This window comes from Nannobrachium achirus, assembly GCF_963921795.1.
Source record: "Nannobrachium achirus genome assembly, chromosome: 20".
In the NCBI taxonomy this organism is placed as follows: Eukaryota; Metazoa; Chordata; class Actinopteri; order Myctophiformes; family Myctophidae; genus Nannobrachium; species Nannobrachium achirus.
Genome location: NC_137827.1, coordinates 38,855,411 through 38,879,876, shown reverse-complemented (window position 1 = coordinate 38,879,876; position 24,466 = coordinate 38,855,411). Strand labels below are relative to the sequence as shown.

The window sequence follows — 24,466 nt, the reverse complement described above, 5'->3', positions numbered from 1 at the left end:
ACGCGCCGTCAAAAGGGCGATTGTTCTCCTGCAGGTTACCGGTTTGAACTGACGCACAGTTTCAAACCAGTGTTGTCAGACTCAGCACGCACGCACACACGCACGCGCACACACACACACACACACACACACACACACACACACACACACACGCACGCACGCACGCACGCACGCACGCACGCACGCACGCACACGCACGCGCACACGCACACGCACACGCGCACACACACACACACACACACACACACACACACACAAACAGCTGTTTGAACGCGATGCAACGCGTTGTGAGCTTGTAGATCTGCTATTTGGGGTGGGGTCCCTGACAGGAAAATGTTGGTTTGCCGGTTTTAAACAACACTATTAGGAAGCAAGCCCAAATAAGCACCTTAGAAACAAGCCCAAAAAACCCAAACACGCTGATGCTTTTAATAAGCAGACACGACAACATGGTTTCAAACCTCCTCAAAACGTCAAATTGAGTGGGCTTGAACAAATTGTTACTGTTAAAAGTCTGAAACGTTTCTCAGGCATAAATATTTCTTTCGTTGTCGCAGAGGTAAAAAGAGACGCTCTCTTTATAGGAGAGTGGAGGAAATTCAATTTGCGAGACTGTTTGTCCTGGATTAAAATAGAAATCTTGGACATCTTTAACACCGCTCTGAAAAACCACTTACAGGCGGCTGCCTGGTAACAATAAACCTAGCCTAACCCTGAACCTTAAATACCTTTTATTTTGCATTTTTGTTTACAACAGTTTTTCTGTGTTCTATCTGTCTGTCATTCAATGTTATATGAGTTAAAGAGAAAGGATCTCAATGGAAACAAGCCTCGGCTTACCCGAGTTTCCTTTTAGTTGATCTTGTACCAGCGAACTGTCCTGTCATGAAGCTGTACCTTTTCCTATGCAAACTTCTACTAAATACTTCCATCAATCAAAACAGTGAGCGCTAACCCTTGTCCCAAAGACATGCTTTTTTACGCATGGTAGGACACAGCCTTGTGGTTAGAGTCCGCCCTGAGACTGGGAGGTCAGGGTTTGATCCTCAGTCGGGTCTTACCAAAGAGAAATGGGACCCAGTGCCTCCCTGCTTGGCACTTAAGGGTTGGATTGGGGGGGTAAGTCCCTGCGACATACTAGCGTCATGTCCATGGGGTGTACATGTACATCAAGCTGCCTCATGCTAATGAAACAGTAGATAGGTTTCTGCCATATGGGACTCATTGCTCGCCAAGGCTTACTTACGGCACAAACTGAGTTGCGTTGCGTGCGTTTTATTCCGCAGATACTAGACCATTGGTTCTCAAAGTGGATTCCGGGGACTCTGTAGGTTCCTTTAGGGGGGACTAAATTGACCCATACATGTCTGTAACTACAGTATAGAAATTATTGTATTAGGAATAACCCCTTGAGATGTATCATCTCGTTTTCGAGGGGCTCCAACAGATTTACAAAGGTCATACATTTTGGGTTCATTTGGTTCCATTTGTACACTGTCAGAGTTATGGCCCTATCATAGTACACTCTGGTGTGATATGCTATCACCGCGGTGTAGTCTTTTAAAGTAAAAAAACTACAACATTACGCCATTCGCCACGGTGAAGGCTCACCGCGAACCTCAACATCACTCCTCTGTTTTTACCTTCAGACATCTCCCCATCACCCCGTTCACTGACCGGTCGATCTTGACCAAACAGTGTGCCCCCTGATATAGGCAAAGAGGCGCGGTGATAGGACTTCACCGTGAGTCAGTGACTATGACGGCCTCCACCTGTTATCTAATTTTTAGGTGATAGCTTATCACCTAAAAGTTGAGGTGATAGCTCTTCACCTCGACTATGATAAAGCCTTTAGACCAGGGGGGCTGCGAGGCGTTGTGAGCTTGTAGATCGGCTATTTTTGGCAAAAAGCTTTGGTTTAGAGGGGAAAAAGAGCAGACTAAGTACAGAGTAAAATGTCAAGTTTATTAATTATTGATGTTTCAAGTGGTTAAATATCTGAAAACACAAATTGACATGAACCCAAAATACACTGATGATCGTTGCGGTCAAACCATGAAACTATATGGAATCTATGAAAAGGTAGTGGGGGGTCCCTGCTTCATCTCTCTCTCAACTAAGGGATCCTTGGCCTGAAAACGTTGAAGACCCCTGCTTTAGACCAAATAGAAGAAGAAGAAGAAGAATTTACCTACATCATCCCACAAGGGAAATTCAGTTTTGCCCACAAGGAGCGCGAGGGGAGGGGAGCAGTGAAAGCTGGAGATGGGAATCGTACCTACGACCTCTGGGACCTCTGGAGTCCTAGGTATGGACACTAACCACTCAGCTATCACTGCTAAAAAATGTCTCCCCCCTGGCTAACAAGCAAGTAGACAAAAGCACGGGAGCAAATCCTTCCAGGCAACCTTGCAGATATTGTACAGTACTTGAGCCGCTCCTCCTGAGAAGGGCTGAGACAGCGTGAGCTCAGCTGTATGACCTTTTCCGCTGCTTTGCTCCGTGTAAAATGGCAGGATCAGTCGTTTTTGCCCTGAATAGCAAATCATCCGGCCTATGGTCACCGCCCTCGCCACCGCTCCAAGCCACGATGAAAGTCATCGCAGAATTAGGCTGCGGGCATAATCGATCCAGACAGTTCTTTTGTCGGCCATCCATGTCAACACTGTCTACAATCCAATGACTTCTTTTGTAATTTTTTAGTTTTTTTCTACTCTAGTTGCGTCGTTGGTATGCGGGGCACAGCCATCCTTGGTTTTTAATTCAAGGATACTTTGCAGAGATGTTTTGGTTGTCGTTAAAGGTGCAAGCAAGCATGAATGAATGCTATAAAACTTTTGCTTACAGCTCGTCAAAGTCAAAGGAGAGCCTTATGATGATGCATCTTTCGGTGCAGCCGTTACTAACAGCATTAGTTACTTTGAGGAGCGGTGTAATTCATCACTGTCGGGTGGAAAGCTTGTATGTCAAATTGCGTGTTGTGTTGTGAACTTGTAGATCGTCTATTTTCATTATGTTTGTGTGATGAAGCAGGGAATTGATTTACAAAAAAGGCAAAAACTGTTGAAATATGGAGATACAAGGTTTCTGCCCGACAGCGTCAACATAATGAATCTAAAGCTCATTATGCCATTCACATCCATCCATCCATCCACTCTCTCTGCTTACTTCTGTGTACCGTACACACACACACACACACACACACACACACACACACACACACACACACACACACACACACACACACACACACACACACACACACACACACACACACACACACACACACACACACACACACACACACACACACACACTCTGACAAGCACTTGGAATTGTAGGCATGACATTTAGTTTGACTGGGTTTCACAGATAAATATTGTAAAAATAGCCAAACTACAAGCTCACCATGCCTCGCAATAAGCTTGCAGAGCTCTTTCTTATATGTAATATTTGACTGTGGTTTGTTTAATGTTGAGTTTACTGTTGAATGAGAAAACTTTTTGGACATTAAGCAAATCATCTGCAGGGACCGACCCCCAGTTTGGGAATTACCGTTATAAACACTGTCAATGTTCAACTTCAGCTTTAGGAGTTGGCAGACTCTTAACATGGCACTGAAACATGCCGGGCAACCGTTCCAACAGAATGCTTTAAACGTATATACAGTATTTTCTGGACTATAAGGCGCACCTGACTATAAGGCGCACTGTCAATGAATGGTCTATTTTCAAACTGTTTATAAGGCGCACCTGACTATAAGGCGCACATAATAGACGCTACCGTTGCGTTATGCATCAAACAGATGGAGCTGTGCTAAAGGGAATGTCAATGTCAATGAATGATCCATATATAAGGCGCACTGGACTATAAGGCGCACTGTATTTTTTTGAGAAAATTAAAGGCTTTTAAGTGCGCCTTATAGTCCGGAAAATACGGTACTGTAAAGCATGCTTTATAGTGGTAATCAAACTTTATTTTATCTTCCCCGTAACTCTCAAAGTTACAGAAGTGTAAAGGGTCCATTTTGGAACCGCCTCAATGAACCCTGAAGGTCCCTGGACCCCATCTTATATATACATTCCTTCAAAAGCCGCATCCCACTTCCAAGCCCATTCACGCCCCCTTTACATCGACTTCAACTCATAGGTAGTCGTCTAGGACGTAAGGAATACCGCCCCTAACGCTATCATTCGCCCCCCGTCGCCATGGTGACAGCCCTCCATTGGCTCATTCCCAGCTATGGGACCGGCGGATCCAATTTCAACAGAGGGGGGCGTCGCAGTAAGTGGAGTGAAATTGGACACCACTGTGTTTGCATGTGCGTGCTGCTGCCTCCACAGTGAGGGCAGAGAAATAGCAGAGGCATAACAGTCACTTCTCTCCAGTGCGTCCGGCGGTCAAATATGTCCGACCGGAAACGTGCGCTGCGGCACAATAGTTCCGCCACAATAGTTCCGCCACAATAGTTCCCCCCCCCCAAAAAATTTTTTTTTTTTATTTTTATTTATTTTTTTTATTTTTTTTAACTTTTTTTTTTTTCAAAAAACTTTTTTTTTTTGAAAAAAAAATGTTTTTAGTAAAGAAGCGGGCGTGGACTCTAGATGTGAGCGGCCCGAAGGGCCGCGAACCTCTAGTACTTTTAGAACCATTGCTTTATTACTCTGTTATATGTGACCTGCATCAAACAGACGTGTTGTGAGCTTTTAGGCTGGCTATATTTGGCATGGGACACTGCCGTACTCCTAAGTATAAATAAAGCCTAACACAATTTAACTGTTTTTAATTTAACCAAAGTGCAAAGTGTAGCAGCGTTTTAACCCATTGAACCCGACTGAAAGCATACGTGTCATTTTAGATTTTGGCGTTGGCTATTCAAAAATAGCAGATCTACAAGCTTCGCGCAAGCTTCGTGCAGGCTTCGTGCAAGCTTGTACATCTGCCATTTTTGAACATTTCTAGAAAATTCTTGAAACATTTTTGACAGTCTTCTGGGGGTCCCTGGCAATAAACATTTTCAGATGGGGGTCCGCGGTCAAATATCAATTGGGGGGGTTGGCTTGGCACGAAAAAGTTTGAGAACTACTGATTTAGAAGGAATTTGTAGAATCGGCCTCAGGTCTTTAGTTCTTTAGTTAAGAAAAGTAACATATTCTTCCAATAGGTTTCACAAAACACCCCCTAGTTTTTTTTTATCCATATTTCCTAAATAACAACACATTTTGTGACGTCTGCAAAGCAATGGCGGCAGTGTTTCCGGCTTCTAGCGCTGTCCGAGGAAATTCAATCAGTCCTATTAATCTAATTTCTGCAGAGGTCTCAAGGTTGACAGAGGAGGTTACTATTTCAGCGTCACGCAAACTAAGCTTTTCATTCCGCAAACATGGACGGTAATTGAGTTAAAATCTGCAGAATGCAGCTATGGGGCGGGCAATTTCCAGTTATGGGAACTCAATCAACCCTCGTGGGCATGTTTCCATGCATGGAGCGCAGGGTTTCACTCTCCCTCCGTTTCACAACAAGCTGTTAATACGGCCTGCTTGCGCGCGTGTGTGTAGCGTGTGTACACTTTCTCAAAGTAGGTGTCACCCAAGGGTGCTGTGACCCAAGTCCAGGGGTGCCGTCTCAATACTTTGATAGTATTTGGAATGTGTCAATATCACTTCAGTTTAACCACTTCTACTTAGTAAAATAGACCTGAGTTGCAATGTACTTGGTGCGATCTTTTTCAGTCTACAGTTACAGTACACCAAGTCTCATTGAACATTCACCAAAAATAGCAGGTCTACGAGCTCACAAAGTGTCATGTTGTGAGCTATTTTTGGTGAATGTTCCCCCCAGAATAGGGATGCTGGGGTTTAAGAGGTCATGTTAGTATAACTGTTATTTTGGAAACAGATATTCTCTCAAGGTTTCCTTGTGACATACAGTATATCTTAGGGGGAAAGCTAGTAAAAATTCAGGGGTACCGTGTGGATGAGGGTGCCCTGAGCCAAGAATGTTTGAGAACCTTTGCACTACACAGTAGTGGTGAGCTTAAAGCCAGTTCACCTCTGAGACAACCAGATCTTATTTTATTGTTGTTTGGGACATGATCAACACAATCCTGAGTTATTTTTTGTGTTCAATCTGTGTTTTGAGATATTTTGGTATTTCAGCATGAATGATGATGCATTTTGCATCATATGAGTCATCAGGTTGCATCATATGATGCAAAATGCATCATCGTTCATGCTGAAATACTAAAATATCTCAAAACACAGATTGAACACAAAAAATAACTCAGAGTTGTGTTGATCGTGTCCCAAACAACAATAAAATAAGATCTGGTTGCCCCAGAGGTGAACTGGCCCTTTAATGTACACGCTGGCAGGCAGCGTGCCGTTCGCTGAAAAAACTGCGAAAATCTAGACCAGTGTTTCTCAAACGTTCAAATTTTGAGGTCTCCCCTTAACTCTGACAGCGTACAAATGGAACCAAATGGATTTGGTTCCATTTGTACACTGTCAGACTCAGAGTTACAGATTTGTATGGGTCAATTTAAAGGAACCCACAGAGTCCCTGCACAGAGAACCACTGATCTAGACGATGATCAAGCTCACAACATGACTTGAGCTTGTAGACCGTCTATTTTCATAACTTCTTAAACGTTTGTTTTCTAATGAATGGAATTTCTTAATTTTCTTAATGTATTCTATCAGATCATTTTAACAAATCCTAAATAAATAAAATAAAAAATAAGAAGAATTTACTCGTGAACCATAAATATTTGTCCGCGACCCACAAATGGGTCCTGACCCACTGTTTGGGAAACACTTCTATGGTGTAACAGTGTCCAGCAGGGACCCTCAGCCCCAAATTGACTTGTGCAGACATGTACTGTGACTCAGAGAGTGGAACACATGGAACCAAATGGGAAGAACACACATTTGAGAACCACTGTAGTATCAGAGCAACAGGTTTGGCTAAAGCCCGGAGAAAACAGAGCACACAATACAACGATTAAACCCAAGTGTGAAAGGGTCAAGCAAGGAGAAAACATCCCATGACCAAAATTTCCTCAAATCTTTTAATCTGATGACCGCGGAGGTCAACTTTTCTCAAAACTCCAAAACCGTTGCCACGACATAATCCAAAGATAAACAAACAACAACAAAAACAACGACCACGAAGGAACCATCAACTAGAATAGTGGTTCTCAAAGTGGATTCCACAGACTCTGTGGGTTTCTTTAGAGGTGTCTAAATTGACCCATACAAGTCTGTAACTCTGACAGTGTACAAATGGAACCAAATGAACCCTAACGGGTCCATTTGGTTCCATTTGTATACTCTCAGAGTTAAAGGGAGACCTTGAAATGTAAAAGTTTGAGAAACACTGAACTAGAACAACAATCACAGCAGAGAAAGAGAGAGAGAGAGAGAGAGAGAGAGAGAGAGAGAGAGAGAGAGAGCGCAACGCGTGCACTCGTCGTCCACTTACCCACAGTGCAGTTGGTGGTGAAGCGAGGCTCGATGCTGGCGGCAGCGGCGGTGCTTGCGTCCTGGGCCCCGCCGTGCTGCTGCTGCTGCTGGTCGTAGGCGGTGGAGATCCGGAACGGCGAGGAGCCCCCGTACCCGCCGGTGCCCAGGGTGAGGTGGACCACCGCCCAGCTGCCAAGGAGAGAGAGCAGGAGCAGGGTGAGTGCCAGGAGCAGACGGCGGGGCTGACAGGGGCCCTTGTAGCTGCTGTACGGGTACGGAGTGAGGGGAACGGGGGGCGGAGGAGGAGCAGGCGCTGAGGGGGCCGACACCTCCTCCTCCTCTGTGCCGTCGCCGCCGCCGCCGGCCTGGGGTTCAACCACGACAACCACAGGTGGCGACGACGACGGGGAGTCCAAGGAGGGGACCCCCTCCTCCTCCTTCTCCTCCTCCTCCTCCTCCTCCTCCTCCTCGTCCCCCTCCCCCTCCTCCTCTTCCTCCGCTGTTTTGGGAGGTTCCCCCTCTTCCTTGCCTGTCTGATAACGGGGCATAGCTGGTGGTCCTCCTGTTTTTATGTGTTTGTTTGTTTGTTTTCGTCAACCTGGGTTTCTTTTGTGTCGTTTTTTTTCTGTCTTTCTTTCCTTTCAGAGCAGTGCCGGTTCGTTCCCTGGAGCCGACAGCTGGTGTGAAGGACCACCTAAGCCACCTAAAGCCCCTCGGTTCAAAGCATGCAGGTGTGTGTGTGAGAGTGTGCGTGTGCGCGCGCGTCTATTCACGCCTCACACTATGCGGTCTAATAGCTCTCGTTGTGGGAGAGACCCTCCTGAAGGTCCTGCAGCGAATGCCTGCCTCTGTTGACGACAGGCAGGCTTTGTGTACTTCAACCATGTCCCTAATTTTATTAAGCAAATTGAGCTGATTTCTCTGTAGCTCCAGGCTACTCACCAATGATCCCGCTCGCTCTCTCTCTCTCTCTCTCTCTCGCTCATCCCTCCCCTCCTGTCTGTATAGCCCACCCCCTTTCCTCCATTCACATTATACACTGTAAAAACAGAACTCACTGTTAATTTGTCTGGTGAATGGGTGAAATAAGACTTTGGACTTTGGATTTTACTGTGTACGGTTGTATTGGCCCTGTGAATTGCTATTGCCTCAGAGGGAATGGCATTTTATGAACACAATCGCGTTACTTTGTTCTGCACACACACACACACACACACACACACACACACACACACACACACACACACACACACACACACACACACACACACACACACACACACACACACACACACACACACACACACACACATTTAGAGTTCTCAACAGGCCAGAAAATTTAGGCCCTAACTGGGCCGACCCGAGGCCCAGCCTGTCCCAACTAATTACCATAATCTTTTGGCCCGGCCCCGAAAACGTGGTGTTGGGTATATAGGCCAGGGTATAGGGTCGGTACCCCCGGGTTCGGGCAGAAGTTGATAATTCTAAACAGATTGCACAATTACAACAAACAAAACATTTATAACTGCATACTGTCCCATAATCAGCTCTCATTGATTGAATGCTACTGACAAGTAGCCTACTTAGTTCATTTTGCCGCTTTATATGCCATCAACTGCAATGCCCTTTTCAGTCATTCACATTAACACACCAACACCAACACCAACAACAACAGCATTTAGACAAGTTCCAAATGGATTTTGGTCCCTTCTGTTCTGTCTCTCAAAGACCAGATTGTCATTAACATAAAATAGGGCTTGTTTATCCATTCCACCAAATTAACCTCTGAAAAATAGAAAAGAAAACACACGTTCCTGCAATTTCCAAGCCAAAATCCGGTGTTGTATAATTTACATAAATGCGAAGGCAATCTGCTCAAACCCTCTCAAACTCTCTCCCTGTCCTGGTTTTAATTGTCTCAATGCGTTGCCAGCGCATCGGAACGACGCACACACAGCCGTTTTATCGCGCGTTTCTGAAAAGGCATCGCGATTGTGTGAAAATAAAAGAAGGGATGAGCCAAAAAGAAAACAAACATTCCATACTGCGTAATTGCAAGGTATGCCTATTCAGTGAAGGCGAGATTGTTTTAAACCAGTTATCTTTCAAACCTGCGGCTGTCCTGATGAGGGCAAGGACCGAAAAACTAACGGACAATGAAATAAAATAAGACAAAAACTGCAGTCAGTCTTTAAATAATTAAGTAAGTGCAGAGTAGCTGCTCAAATGACTTGCACAATGTACATAGTATTAGACAAGTGAAATAGGCAGTTTATGTCTCCATTATAATCCAGTAATGGAGTATTATTATCTTGTCATATTGAATCATTGTGTTTGTGGAACATATCGTTTCTGTCGGGTGGAAACCTCATCTCGTCCAAAACTGTTACTTTTCAGGAGACATCAAAAGTAGCAGATCTACAAGTTCCAGCTTGCAGATCTGCTTCTTTTGATGTTTTTGTGGGACGCTGTTATATGGAGAGAAGGTTTCTGCTTGACAGCAACAATGTACCTGAGTGACATTGTAGCTTGTAGATCTGCTATATACTTTTGCTAGTTTTGTATTTGAATCACACAGTTTGAGGTTGCCAGCCTGTTTTATCACATTATTCCTGTGCACTGACTCATGAAAAACCCTCTATGAATGTTTATTCCATGTTTACTCTGTATTCAGGTTTCTATTTGTGCTGTATGTGTATATGTGTGTAGCGTTGTTGCCGAGTGGAAACCTTGTATGTCCAAAAGCGTTCGTATTGTATTTATCATTTTAAAAATGATTTCCAAACAGTGAAAATAGCCGATCTACAAGCACACAACGCACACTTTACGAAAAAAAACATATAAATTTGAAACTTGGAGATACAAGGTTTCTGCCCGACAGTGACGATATATATACTGTATATAGTATTTTGAAACCTTTATTCTCAAAAAAGAGCAGACCAAGTACAGAGTGAAAGGTCAAGTTTACAAAAAAACGATTTAAGTGGTTAAATGTCTGAAAATACACATTAACATGAATCCAACATAGACTGATGACAGTGCTGTCAAACTAGCCTATGAATCTATCAATGAAATCAATGAAAATCTGTATCACACATTTATACAATATGTAGTGGGGGTCCCTGCTTCATCTTTCTCTCAGCTAAGGGGTCCTTGGCCTGAAAACGTTGAAGACCCCTGTCGTAGAGGGTACAATGGCGAGTGCTCTGTATCTTTCACCAGTAATACATCTACTGTAAGTGCTGTGTGATAAACTGTGTCTAGGGGGTATAAGAGTGGTAGCCAGGGACAGCATTTCTATAAATGACATCACCGCATGGTGTAATCCAAAACATGACATAAAGACAGCTTCGACAATCCTTTTTCCTGCGGATCATCGGGAAGCCGACTTTGTTTCTGCAAAGAAATCCAATGTTCTGTCTCAGTTTGGTGGCGAGATGTGCATAATTCACTTTAAAACATCTGTATGCTGACGTTAATCAGGTTATTGATACTACCATCAAGTGGCAGTGGCGCCTCTTGATGATGTGCTATGCTTATATGATGCAATGTGTCAGAGGCAATTTTTGCCTCTCCACACACAATCCACACACAAAACCTCCTAACTCCACTTGAGCTGTATTTGTATTTGTGTTTGTATTTGTATTTGATGATTAATATAAGGACACATTCGTAGTCACCAACCCGACTTTAATGAAAGAAAAGTTAGCGACAACCACAACAACAGAGGGACACACAACGATCTGGTGACACAAACCCATAAGACAAATATGGGTAAATTCTCCTTCTACAACACTGCCACCCAAGTGTGGAATTCCTTAAAACGTGTAGCTCGCTGGCCTCCTTCAAAACAGCCCTGTTAGTTAATAATGTAACATTCCATGTAAGTGACACAGCTTGCTTATGTGTTGCCTATAATCCTTCACGCACATGTAAGGTTGATATGTAGACAGTCTTTATTATTGTAATTTGCAAAATGTTCAGAGGAAGAAAACTATGCTGGTTAACTCCTGCAGAGCAGAGATAAGAAAGTTTTGGAAATATTATGAGGTTTCCACCGGACAGACACCGTCTCCTGTTTTATCACATTATTCCTGTGCAGTGGCTTATGAAAAAAAACCTCTATGAATGTTTATTGCTTGTTTACTCTGTATTCAGGTTTCTATTTGTACTGTATGTGTGTAAGTATATGTATATGTGCGTAATTCACTTTAAAACATCTGTATGCTGATGGGAATCAAGTTATTGCTGCAGTGGCGCCATTTGATGATATGCTTATAAAAATGCAATGTTACCCCTAAATACTGAGGTCTATTAGATCCATAAATGCTGTTTATTTATTTTTTTCATTTTTTTTTTTCATTCATTGTTGGCTTCATTCAGGGCTCTGAAGCCAAAAAAAGAAAAAGAAAGCCTAACACTTATGTTGCAATGATTTTTTCTCTTCAATGTCTTGCGTTGCCATGGTTACCATAGACTTCCATGTAATTGTGCAATTGTGTAAAAAGTGCACGCCCATGCCTAGATGATGCACCACGTGTGTAGATGCTGTTCACAGCTTTCAAACAAAAAAATCCGCTTGGAAATCCGTTCAGGCATTCATGATTTATCAGCCATTATGTTTTCTTCAGATGTAAACAAACATGGCTGCCATGTTTGAAAGAATGAGTTGGTATGGGGGTTAAACATGCAATTTCGCGATCGCGATCATGCCTAATACATTTCTGGAGGTCCAAAAAAAACTTTTTGAAAAAAAAAAAATTAAAAAAAAAAACTTTTTTTTTTCAAAAACGGCCCAAACTCGGGAAACTCGGGGTTGGCACAGCGGTAGTACCAATACAAACTCGGGAAACTCGGGGTTGGCACCATATGTGTTAAAGCATTACTTTACAAAAAAACATGCATCTGTACAAAAATACATTCTCTGTTAACAGTCAGGAGAACTTTAGCCAAAAATAGCAGATCTACAAGCTCACAGCGCCTCGCGCGTGAGCTTGTAGATCGGCTATTTTCGGCAAAGAAGTTTGGTGTAGAGGGGAAAAAGAGCAGACTAGGTACAGAGTGAAAGGTCCAGTTTATTAACTATTGATGGTTCAAGTGGTTAAATATCTGAAAACACGAATTGACTTCCAAAATACACTGATGATTGTGCTGTCAAACGATGAAACTATATGGAATCTCTGAAAAGGTTGTGGGGGTCCCTGCTTCATCTCTCTCTCAACTAAGGGGTCCTTGGCCTGAAAACATTGAAGACCCCTGACATTTCAGAAATCCCTGTCCGACCGTGCACAATCCACCATAAGCAACATTCCCCCCCCCCCCCGGATGTTCAGCACGTTCCCATATCGTCACTGTCAGGCAGAAACCTTGTATCTCCAAGTTTCAAATGTGTATGTTTTTTTTCCCCCCGCAAATTAAAGTCCTTCATCATACAAAAGTGTCGCGAGGCATTGTGTGCTTGCAGATCTGCTATTTTCACTACTTTAAATTGTTTTTAAAATAATATCCAAAAAAAAGGAACGTTTTGGACACATAGACCACAAGGTTTCCACCCGACAACGACGATATATTCTAGACATGTCATTGTCTGGAAGAAACCACCGTTAATTGCCACGGATTTCCATGAAAACAAGATTGGAAATCAGCAGCGGCAGCGGCAGTAGCAGCAGCAGCTGTATTATTCAAGATCCGACGGAATGTGTCTAATTAAAGCGATCACAGCAACCAACGACTGCAATGGATTCCCGGAAACAAACAAAACAAACAAAGAGAGCTCAGCTAATTTTGTGTTTTATCTCGGAGTTGTTGCAAGGAGGAACACACACACACACACACACACACACACACACACACACACACACACACACACACACACACACACACACACACACACACACACACACACACACACACACACACACACACACACACACACACACACACACACACACACACACACACGCAAACAAATAGGCTGCGAGCTCTGCTGATTTCCCCAACGTCCTCACTCCGGCTCGAAGGACCTTCAGACCTCCCCTCGCAATCTTTCTTGCGGCCTTTTCCTGTTGATTTTCACCCTCCTCGCCCCCCTCTCCCCCCCCTCAGCTCCTCATCCCTTTCTCCTCGTTCTCATCTTTCTCCATCCTCCTCCGTCCGTCCGTCCGGCCATCGTGCTGTTGCTTGCAACTTAAGCCAGTGGTTCTCAACCTTTGCGGGCCGCGATGGGGGAGTGGGGGGACCCACCCCACCCTGACGAGCGAGAAGAGTTGAGGCATTACATTCTGTAACACGGTTCATTGTGAAAATAGCAGATCTACATGCTCACGTAGATCTGCTATTTTCAAATTTTCTGCCTCTAATATTTAACAATTTGGCCAATGTTTAATTTGACATTTTAGAGGTATTAAAAAGTCCATAAATTGTCACTTTAGAAATGTGCATATACCCTCTACTTAAACTTTGTATTGGTCTGTTTACTGTCGAGTGAGAAAACAATGTTGCACATTTAGCTAAACATCTGGGGATCCCCCAAAATAATTTGGGGACCCCCCCCTGGGGGTCCCAACCCACAGGTTGAGAACCACTGACTTAAGTGACACTCATCGTACTCTCTTCCCTCTCTCCGCCTGTCGTCGCTTCCGCACTTCCACTTCATCCACCCATCGCCTGCAGTCTATCGTCTCTGTAGGGTGGAGACCTCATTGCGACCGTAGGTCGCACTTACTATCAAAACCTGCACAAACTGTGAGTGAGTCCGTCAGTCAGTCAGTCAGTCAGTCAGTCAGTCAGTCAGTCTGTCCGTCTGTCTGTCACACCTCACACGTCACACTATTGCCCTGCTCATATCTCCGCAACCGTTGCCCCGATCCATGCCAAATTTTGCACACACACTCCTTGTCTGCCAAACTACAACCTCCAAGGACCCCCCGAGGGGACCCCCAGATGTAAAAAAGGACCAAATGTGCAAAAATGACCAAATGACCACCCCAACGGGGCTGCTCACGGGGAATTCCCGGGGACCACCGACTCCTGGTGCTCCAGAACGGATGCCAAAGTGGTGGCGCCCCCAGTGGAGGACCCCCTCCACTGCAGCTCACATAAAATGCCGTAACTCGGGCTAGGAGCGTCCGGGAGAGCCGGGGCCGGTACCTATTCGTCCGCCAAGGCAACGCGGAGACCCCACCCCTCATTTCTCACATGGCCCTCTTCTAGCGCCACCATGAGGCCGATTCTTGCAAAACACATTTTTGGACACTGCTTCTACAGATTTTGCCCTAAAATCACGCACATCGGTACACAGTATGTCTACACATTGCCCACACAACTAGGAACCAATGGCAGTTACAGCCCTCTTTGTGTATACATGTGACCTACGGTCGCTTATCTCCCGATTAGGGAGTCTTACTGGTATCAAAACTGTTACTTTTCAGTATTCACGTTTTGCGCTTGCAGATCTGCTAATTTGTATGCTTTTGTGTGACTAGTGTTGATCAAGCACGGCGTTAATTTACGAAAACAACACACAAATATGGAGATAAGAGGTTTCTGCCCGACAGCGACAATATGAAAGGTGTGGCACAGATTGGAGGAGATATTATACTGTAGCATCACGATGCGCCGGGGGACGCGGTGGACGGGGGTTTGCGTTGTGGGACCCGCTCCCTGCCGTATCCCATAATAGAAAGGAAATGAAGCCCCAGATAAGGGCTGCCAACGTCTCCTTGATAACCTTGAAATGATTTGCCCGGCTGGGTAATAAACACGCCCGTTGTGTTAGGCGGAGAGATGGCTCAGCTGCACGCGGCCCAATTGAGAGGAGTCCCTTCTCCATAAAGTGCCAGTGAATCGGCATGAAACAGGCCCAGCAGGGAATGTAATTGGTGCAGGTTTTTAGAGATGCAATTCGGTACAGTAATATAGGCCTACCCGGGAATTGAATCCAGGTGCGAGTGCCGAACTTATTTTTTTTTTTTTTGGGGGGGGGGGGGCTTTTCTGTCTTTATAGATCAAGTGAACTTAGATAGGGAGAGACATGCAGCAAAGGTCGTAGGGAACGGGACTCGAACTCAGCGCAAGGCCAGTGGACGCCCCCAGTGTCGAACTTTTTTCTTAATATTTCACCAACAGACTCATATACTGTACCATACAGCTAGCTTACTGTAACTAAAGCCAAAGATGCATTTTTGACGTGTTTTTGAAAGCCCAGAGCACCAAAGACGTGTTTGACGTGTTTTTCAGTTTTTAACCTAGATGGCGCTCTTCGCCAACATAATGAGTCAACATTTGACCCTCGGTGACGCATAGGAAAAGAAAATTATGTGATCGAAATGCCTTTTTCTCAGATTTCCTGTTTACTTCCTCATTTTTGGCGAGAACAGGATATATTCAATGGCCATTAACGGTGGGTCGCGATGGATTTTTCTTTTCTGTTTTTGGCAGAAAGCACAGAGACCTCCATGTTTTCCAACATACTAGATAAATATTCTGTGACTAGTTGAAAGGTAAAGAAAAATGCTGATTACGCAGGCAGGGGCTGGATTATTTATGTATTTACTCTGGCACTGAATGAGTTGTTAAAATAAGTTTTTGTTCCAAAAACAAGTCATGGATTTCAACTTAAATTTCTGTTACTCGCCTGCGTCTCATCTGTACACTGATAAAAACATTGTGGAAAACATGATTCCGATTTTCTAACATCACGTTTTGAGGCCTAACGGCTCAAACATATTATTTAAAAAGCTTTGCCCGTGTAAAAAGATATGTAATTATAAAGCAACTATGGACTCGGTTTAACTGAAGGAATGTAATAGTTGTTGCCAAGCAACATGATCAAAAAGGACAGAAATTTAAGCAGTGGTAAAAAAGTCAAGAAACTCATGCATTATGCTTTAGCTCTCATGACTCATGTATGGGCCTCCAGGCTAATACAGTGAACACCGTTATGCTTATCAGATCTACAGTAGTCAACGTGCACTTGACAACTATCTACAGTATTCACATATCTGACATCTCACATTGTGGGTTCATGGATATAAATGGGTCTCTGCTACATGCAATATTTCGTCGCTGTTTCCACGTTTTTACTTTTTGTGTTTTTCCGTAAATTAACTCTCTGCTTGATCACACTACAGCAGGGGTCCTCAACGTTTTCAGGCCAAGGACCCCTTAGTTGAGAGAGAGATGAAGCAGGGACCCCCCCACAACCCATAGATATAGTTTCATCGTTTGACGGCATAATCATCAGTGTATTTTGGATTCATGTAAATTTGTATTTTCAGATATTTAACCACTTGAACCGTCAATACTTAATAAACTTGACCTTTCACTCTGTTCTTAGTCTGCTCTTTTCCTCCTCCAAACCAAACCGAAAATAGCTGATCTACAAGCTCACAACGCCTCGCAGCGCGAGGCGTTGTGAGCTTGTAGATCTGCTATTTTTGGCTAAGGTTCTCAGAATATGGACGCTTTGGTTCAAGTGGTTAATATACAAAAGGAGAAAAAAAAAGCTTCTATCACACAAAGATTTGGAGGACCCCCTGTGGTAATTTCCGAGGAACCCCTAGGGGTCTCAGACCACCTGTTGAAGACCCCTGCACTACAGCATCACACAAAAACATCAAAAGTAGCTGACCCGCAAACTAGCATCACACAAAAACATCAAAAGTAGCAGACCCGCAAACTCGAAACGCGCCACGAAGCGATGCTGCCTTTGAAGCTGCCTTTGATGCTTTTGAATCTGAATCCTGAAAAGTAACAGTCAGTTTTTTGGACGTGCGAGGTTTCCACCCGACAGAGGACGAGTTCCCGCTCCATCACATTATTCCTGTGCACTGGCTCGTGAAGCCGCGATGAATCGAGCGGCGGCACGCAACGACCGCGGACGACTGCTGGAGCGCGTCACTCAAAACATTTTAAACCGTGTTAATGGTGTCCCACGCGAGGCCCGCGCCGTCCCCCGCCTGATGTAAATACATTAAAAAGAAAAACAAGATTAAAACAATAATAATGATAAAATCTCTCCTCATGCGGGAATTGCACACGCGCCACTCATCCGAACAGGGACGGTAATAATTTATTTTATGGTCGTTGGCTGTCAGCCCCAGCACGTCGGTTCGACCCCCACCCCGCTCATGGCCGGCGGTGTTTGGTAGCTGAAAGCGTCGTCCTGTGTTGCCGGCCCTCTCTCTCTAAGAGAGCATATAAACAAAGCCAAGGCAAACAAAGCCGGATGGCGGGCCAACTAATCTTTGCTTTCCAATTGATCACGCTCATTTCAGAATGCTATTCATTTCTTCTCCCCCCATCACCCCCGAGAGCTCTGTTTCTGGCTAATGTATTCCTTTAATTTGTTGGTGCGTGCGTGTGTGCGTGTGTGCGTGTGTGCGTGCGTGCGTGCGTGCGTGCGTGTGTGTGTGTGTGCGTGTCTGTGTGTGTGTGTGTGTGGACGTGGGATTCTTTAAGTCCTAACCGCATTAAGGCTGATTTGTTTTGTGGTTTCTGGTTTGCATTAGCTGCGAGCTTTATCCATCAAGTGAAACAACTGCTACGTATCGTGTTCACCGTGGCAAATAATGCTGGAAGGCGGGCAAACAGAATGACGGGGGGAAAACAATTATCTTCACTTTGACATAACCAGCTCAGAGGCCTCAGTGAGTGGGGGGCCTGAGATTGGGAGGTCGGGGTTCAACCCCCGGCCAAAGTCATACTTCCCGTAATACCGAAAAGACTATAAAAAGTGCTACCCAATGCCATCCTGCTTGGCACTCGGCATCAAGGGTTTGACTGGGGGTAAGTCTCTGTGACATACTAAACTAAATGCGTGTCCAGGGGGTGTACTTGTACATCAAGCCGTCTCACGCTGCAGAAACAGGTCCCAAAGGCTACGTACGTACAGTTAGACATACAAGTACAAGTCTGCTGTAAGGAGTACGTACATCCATAGTACTAGAGGTTCGGGCCGCTACGCGCCCCTCACACCAACATCGCAAGCACTGATCTGACCAATATGCCCAATACTGCACATATATTGTATCTGTATCAGTCAGTCCTAATCCCATAAATGGAGTCGCCTGAATTGTTTGCACCTGATGCCATTGCATTCCCCACTTGCATCATTCCAGAGTAGGTCTAATCCCAACCATACATTCGCCATTGGTGGTGGGCCGCATTAATGGTGGTGGTCTTATGTAGCTATACTGTATGTGTAGGTTCAGCAGTTGTTCAATTGTCTAAAAAACATAATACAAAAATCAATAATGGTTCTGCCTCGGCGACCATCTATTTTTCCACCTTCAAATGTGTCTCCACTTCACTTCTGATAATCACAAAATGTTTACAAATCTTCCCAAAATAGTGGCCTGTAGGCGGTGCAGGTGTGGGGCGCACAGTGCAGGCAGGGCCGTAGCCAGCGATCTCTAGACATATTTATACAAACTTCTACAAAGTATACATTCTATGGAATTTAACTCAATGGAGGCTGCATGGCTGAAACCTTGCCCAAATTTGGAGTTATACAGTGCTTCATAGATATGTCATAGAAGATTGTTGACAGACATTACAGAATGGCAAAATGAAGTCTGAGTTCCAAACTGGAGCCTTAAAGTCTCTTATCTTCAGCCTGTGAGACAGTCGAAATCAGGCTTTTATACTCTGTCCGTGTGTGTGTGTGTGTGTGTGTGTGTGTGTGCGTGCGTGCGTGCGTGCGTGCGTGCGTGCGTGCGTGCGTGCGTGCGTGTGTACATCACCAAGTATCCAAAATAAAATATATATTTTTTAATATCTGGGAAGCCCACTGTGCTTTGAGATGCATTGCGAGAGAGTGATTCATAGCTCTTCAGAAATATACTCACATCCTCATTTAGCATACTTTCCCCATTTACCAAATGGCTTAAAAGCACTCCATCCTCTTGAAGGAGAGCAATGGGTTTTTTCTTTTTGTAGATTAATGAAAGAAAAGATTTCTCTGTCTTAGATCAATGGATTTAATACATCTCGCGGGCTCACATGTACTGATTATTTCACAGGGAATATTATGCAAGAGGGTTTTCCAAGTTAGTCAACTTTTTCTTTTCTCTTTTTCTAAGAAAAATCCTTTAGAATAGTGTTCACATAATGCTCATAATATACCATATCTGGTATTAGAGCTAATGTTCCCCCATGTATCCTCTGTTTCACACTACAAAGGCAGGCAGACAGTGTGAGTTATAGTTAAACCTCAAAGACCTGGAACGGGCCCGAGTCGCGTTCCACTTTAACCATTATTTTATGCTTTAACTATTGAAAAATAGCAGATATACAAGCTCACAGCGCGGCACCGAGTGCCGCGCTGCGAGCTTGTAGATCTGCTATTTTTGAAAAATCGCGAAAAAGTCTTTGAATATCTTTGACCCGATCTTTGACCCGACTTCTAAATCCTTCCTCTAAATCAGTGGTTCTCAAACCTTTTCATGTCAAGGACCCCCAAAATTAAATGTATTTGGCCGCAGACCCCCATCTCAAAATGTGTTGTTCCAGGGACCCCCCAGAAGCAGAGATTTGAGTTACAAAAGTTTGCTTTGAAAAAATATATATTGAAAAATGTGCACACATTTTCATGATTTTTCAAAAACTGCAAATCTACAAGCTCGCAGCGCGGCACTCGGTGCCGCGCTGTGAGCTGGTATATCTGCTATTTTTCAATAGTTAAAGCCTTCAATAATTCTAAGCCTAAATGGCTTAAATGATAATTGGCATGAAACTGCACTTTGAAGGTTTGGCTCCGGATTGTCCAACCCCCTCCTCCTGCTCGACACGGCAGTAGACAATATTTAACAAGATAACACGGCCCTTTACCGGAAACTCTCTCATTAGCTCTACCCATTGGAATCCATGGGAGGAAAAATAAATTAGGGGAAAAAAGCCAGAAGTCAAAGGTGAATAATAATTCTGTCCTAATTAAACAATTGTTCCCGAGCTCTTCCCACTAGTCTTACCAAATGTGTTCTTAGAATATCATTAGGGAATCAGTGTTCATAAACAACAACTGTTTCATAGTACTATATACTTCTTTTCTATGACAGTGGTTCTGAATGTGAGCTCTTGGGACCCCCCAGGGGTCCTTGACGGGGTTCCAGGGGAGTCTACAGCACAATCAGTTAGTTTTAACACTTAAACCCTTTTGCATCGCAGCACGTTGTGAGTTTGTAGATTGTTTTTTTGTCCCCAAAATAATCTTGATTTTCTTTTTCTTATTTCTTGTTAAAATTTTGAATATTTTTGAAACATTTTAACAAAACAAATCGTGTAAGGGGGACCAAGCTTCCAACATATTTTCACATGGGGGTCCATGGCCAAATGCACACACAATTGTATGCAAATAAAAGTAATAATTTTGGCATGAAAATGTTTGAGAACCACTGCTCTATGCCATACAGAAGACCAGGGGGAATCATGGCACTTCATCTTTAAGTGAGAAATGTTTTTCCACCACTGGAAAGTAAGTTGTCTCTCACTCGCACAAGAGACTGTGACTCTACATTTGCTGATGTATCTGCTGCTATAAGGGGAAGTCTACATGTGCTATTCTCTACCTCATTTTTATTTCCTTTTTTGAGCACGCCACCTCATGTATATTTGATACTGTTGTCCCGTCATCCAACTTCTTTTCCCTTGTTTCTCTGTCTATTCTTATGAATATTTTGTAACCGCAAAACAGTGGGAGCTTGTAAGCAAAACATCATATCACTTTTACACCTGTAAACTTGCGACGTGACAATAAACTCTGAACTTGGGAGTCGTTGAAGTTGAAGCATAGTTTCATTTGATATTCACAGTGGCAGGCACTGCAAGTGATGGAAAGTAACTCAATGTAACACAATGTACTACTCAATATACTGTACAGTTTTGAGGAACCTTTGCTTTACTGGAGTATTTTCAATTGTCAATACATTTACTCCACTACATCTCAGAGAAAAAAATAACCTTTTATTTGAACACTTAATTACTAGTTACTTTGAAGATTTGTATTCTGTAAAAAACTTACGTTAACCACTTCTGCACCATACATGCAGAGGTATGGGACATCTGCATTATGAGTACTTTTATTTTTGTTACTAAATATACTAAGTAGCCTATATCTTGATGCCAAAACAATTTACAATGTAGACATTTAGCAGATTTCTTTTTAATCCAGAGCGACTTATACTATAAGCAAGGTAAACACATCCATGCATTTGATATATAGTGCCTCAGTAAACTATAGGATCGCATCAGTCTAAACAGTATAAACTATACAAATATAGGATGCCATCATTGCCATGTCAGCAAAAGAACCTGGCATCTGTCTATACTTTTGCAATTTTACCCAAGTACATTTTGAATACTTTAACAGAGCAATTCTACATGGGTTTGTGGTACTGATGATACTTTCACATCACGTCAAAAAGACATGGCAATTCTTCTTCTCCAAAACCGCTGCTTTTACACCTGGAAAACCTGTGACGTGACAAATAACCCTGAAGTTAAAGTTAGAGCTGTTGAAGTTTGAAGCATTGCCTGGTTTGATATTCAACACAGGCAGGCGCCGCGGCAGCGCGAGGCGTTTTGTTATGCATGGCGCGTTACCGTATTGACAAAATGACATTACAGGCAGCCATGGCATCAACACAGGCTCCAGCACCTCAATGCTGAGTGCATGAAATCTGAGTGGGAAAACCTTGTATGTCAAAAAAAAAAAACGTAAAGATTTTATTATTATTACTATTTTTTTTAACATGTTTAAATTGGCCTAGTGAAAATAGCCATGGCATCGCGACAGGTTTGCGCTTGTAGATCTGCTATTTCCACGCTGTTGCGTGACGTTGATTTGCGGAAATAAAACATAAAAAGTTGAACATAATGGACATAGCCTACAAGGTTTCTGCCCGACAGCGGGGAAAAAAAAGAAAGAAAACAGGCTTTCGATCATGCCGAACGGTCCAAGTCCTCCCGCTCAGCCTATCAGCGGCATGATAGATTCAACATGATAATGGGATCCTTACAACACCAGTAACATTCTCTCCGACTTTGATCACAGGCCCCCGGCTCGTGGGATCTTTAATAACATCGAATTGGGGGGGGGGGGGGGGGGGGGGGGGGGGTTACTTAAAATTGGTGTGTGTGCGTGAGTGAATGTGAATGTATGATTGCGAAACGTGTATAGAGTGAAAATGTAAGAATGTGAAAGGAGAATGTACAGTATGTACTGTATGTGACAGAGACAGAATGAATTACATATAGGACTACTGTATGGCCCCTCGTGTGTGTGTGTTGTTATATGTGTGTGTGTGTGTGTGTGTGTGTGTGTGTGTGTGTGTGTGTGTGTGTGTGCGTGCGTGCGTGTGTGTGCATGTGCGAGCGTGTGCGAGCGTGCTGGAGGCTTATAGCCATTGAAAGAGTCTCCACCTCTCTAAGCCACATTGATTTTGACAGTCAAATAGCATGCTACCAAACAGGCATGGCGAGGCCAGCGCGTCAAAGGGAACAGTAGATAAGATTGAGCGGCCTGACAAGGCTCCGCTGAATGATTGCCACTTCCCCAAACTAAACGGGGCACATTTGAATGATTGGCTATCTGTGTTGCCATCGCTCAGTCTGGTCTGATTGGAGGAACAAGGAAAGGCCGCGGACTGGAGTCTGTCAGAGGTTGTTGTTATACTCCAGGTGATGCGAGGCAGATGGCTATTTTATTTTTATTTTATTTTCACTCTTAACTGATTGATGCTAGCGACTGACCAAGATATGGCTTCTACAGAACTAACCTCGCCCACCAGGCTTTCTGAGAGAAAGCCTGGTGTTCGTTCACAACAGGCCGTTTGGTTTCCGCCTAAAGCGCGGAAACCACTTGAAGAAGCGGCGTCGCTTTGATTTGGTTCCCTCCGTTTGTTTCCCCAATCCCTTTTAAAATGCTGGAGTAGCCTAGTGTAGTATTGCCAGTCGCTAACAGTTGGACAAAAAGATGCATATACCAAACGAATTTTTCAAAAGCAAAACTACTCCGCATCAAGGAGTTTATTAGGTAGGCCCTAAAAGTATGTCCTTGAGCGCAGGGGAATATTTTGGGTTAAAACTGATTCCGGTGGATAGTTCCGGCCAAATTGTAGTCCTTTGAGTACTACAACATGACGTTTTGTGGTTTCCGCTCCAGACCGGTTACAAGCACGAAAAGTGAAGTGATCCCAGACTACTACAGAACAATGGTTGTGAACCTCTGGCTCAAGGGACACCCAGAGGAGTCCCCACAAGATTTGTTTTACCTCAAAAAAAGAAAAGAAAAGGAAAAGAAAGGTCCTCAGTCCTCAGTTTCAAAATGATTATTTTGGGGTTCACAAACTGAAAAGGTTGAGAACCACTGTTATAGAATGTTTGTTTAGGGAAAGATAGTGGAGCGGTTGTTTCTATGCTGTCATTTGTTTTGTATTGTAAAGTGTTTTTAACATAGTAAATCGTCGCTGTCGGGTGGAAACCTTGTATGTCCAAAACCGTTCGTTTTGCTATCATTTTAAAAATGATTTAAACTAGTGAAAACAGCCGATCTACAAGCACACAACGCCTCGTGCCGCGAGGCGTTGTGTGCTTGTAGATCTGCTGTTTTCACTACTTTTGTGCGACGGCCTTGTATGATGAAGCAGGGCTTAACTTTGCGAAAGAACATACAAATTTTAAACTTGGAGATACAACGTTTCCATCCGACAACGTCGAAATGTAGCTATTGGGAGGAACACAATGGAAACAAGACTTAGGACTTTATTGTGTTTTTCCTCGAACTCCTGTAAAACCCTGTTGTTTCATTGCATTTAAAATAAACCAAATCACATCAAATTATATGCAGACATAATTGTCTGGGACTCTTTAGTTTTTCTAGACAACAAATGTTAAGGATGCGATTTAGGCGATATTACTTGGACAGATGCGAGGTTCATTGTTTACCTGGTAGGTACAGTACCATATAGTTTCAACGTACATAATGTCATTTACTGTGGATAGAA

The 24,466-nt window shown here is 43.7% G+C and overlaps 1 protein-coding gene across 1 annotated transcript in view; it reads right to left on the bottom strand.

Moving 5' to 3' along the window:
• alk (ALK receptor tyrosine kinase) overlaps positions 1–24,466 on the bottom strand; it is a gene marked incomplete at both ends in the record, with an annotated part of 854,498 nt that overhangs the window by 189,545 nt on the left and 640,487 nt on the right. Inside the window, one exon of the mRNA XM_080751036.1 lies at positions 7,483–7,652. Within this exon, the coding sequence (XP_080607162.1) occupies positions 7,483–7,652 (170 nt within the window). The remainder of the gene's footprint in view (positions 1–7,482; positions 7,653–24,466) is intronic.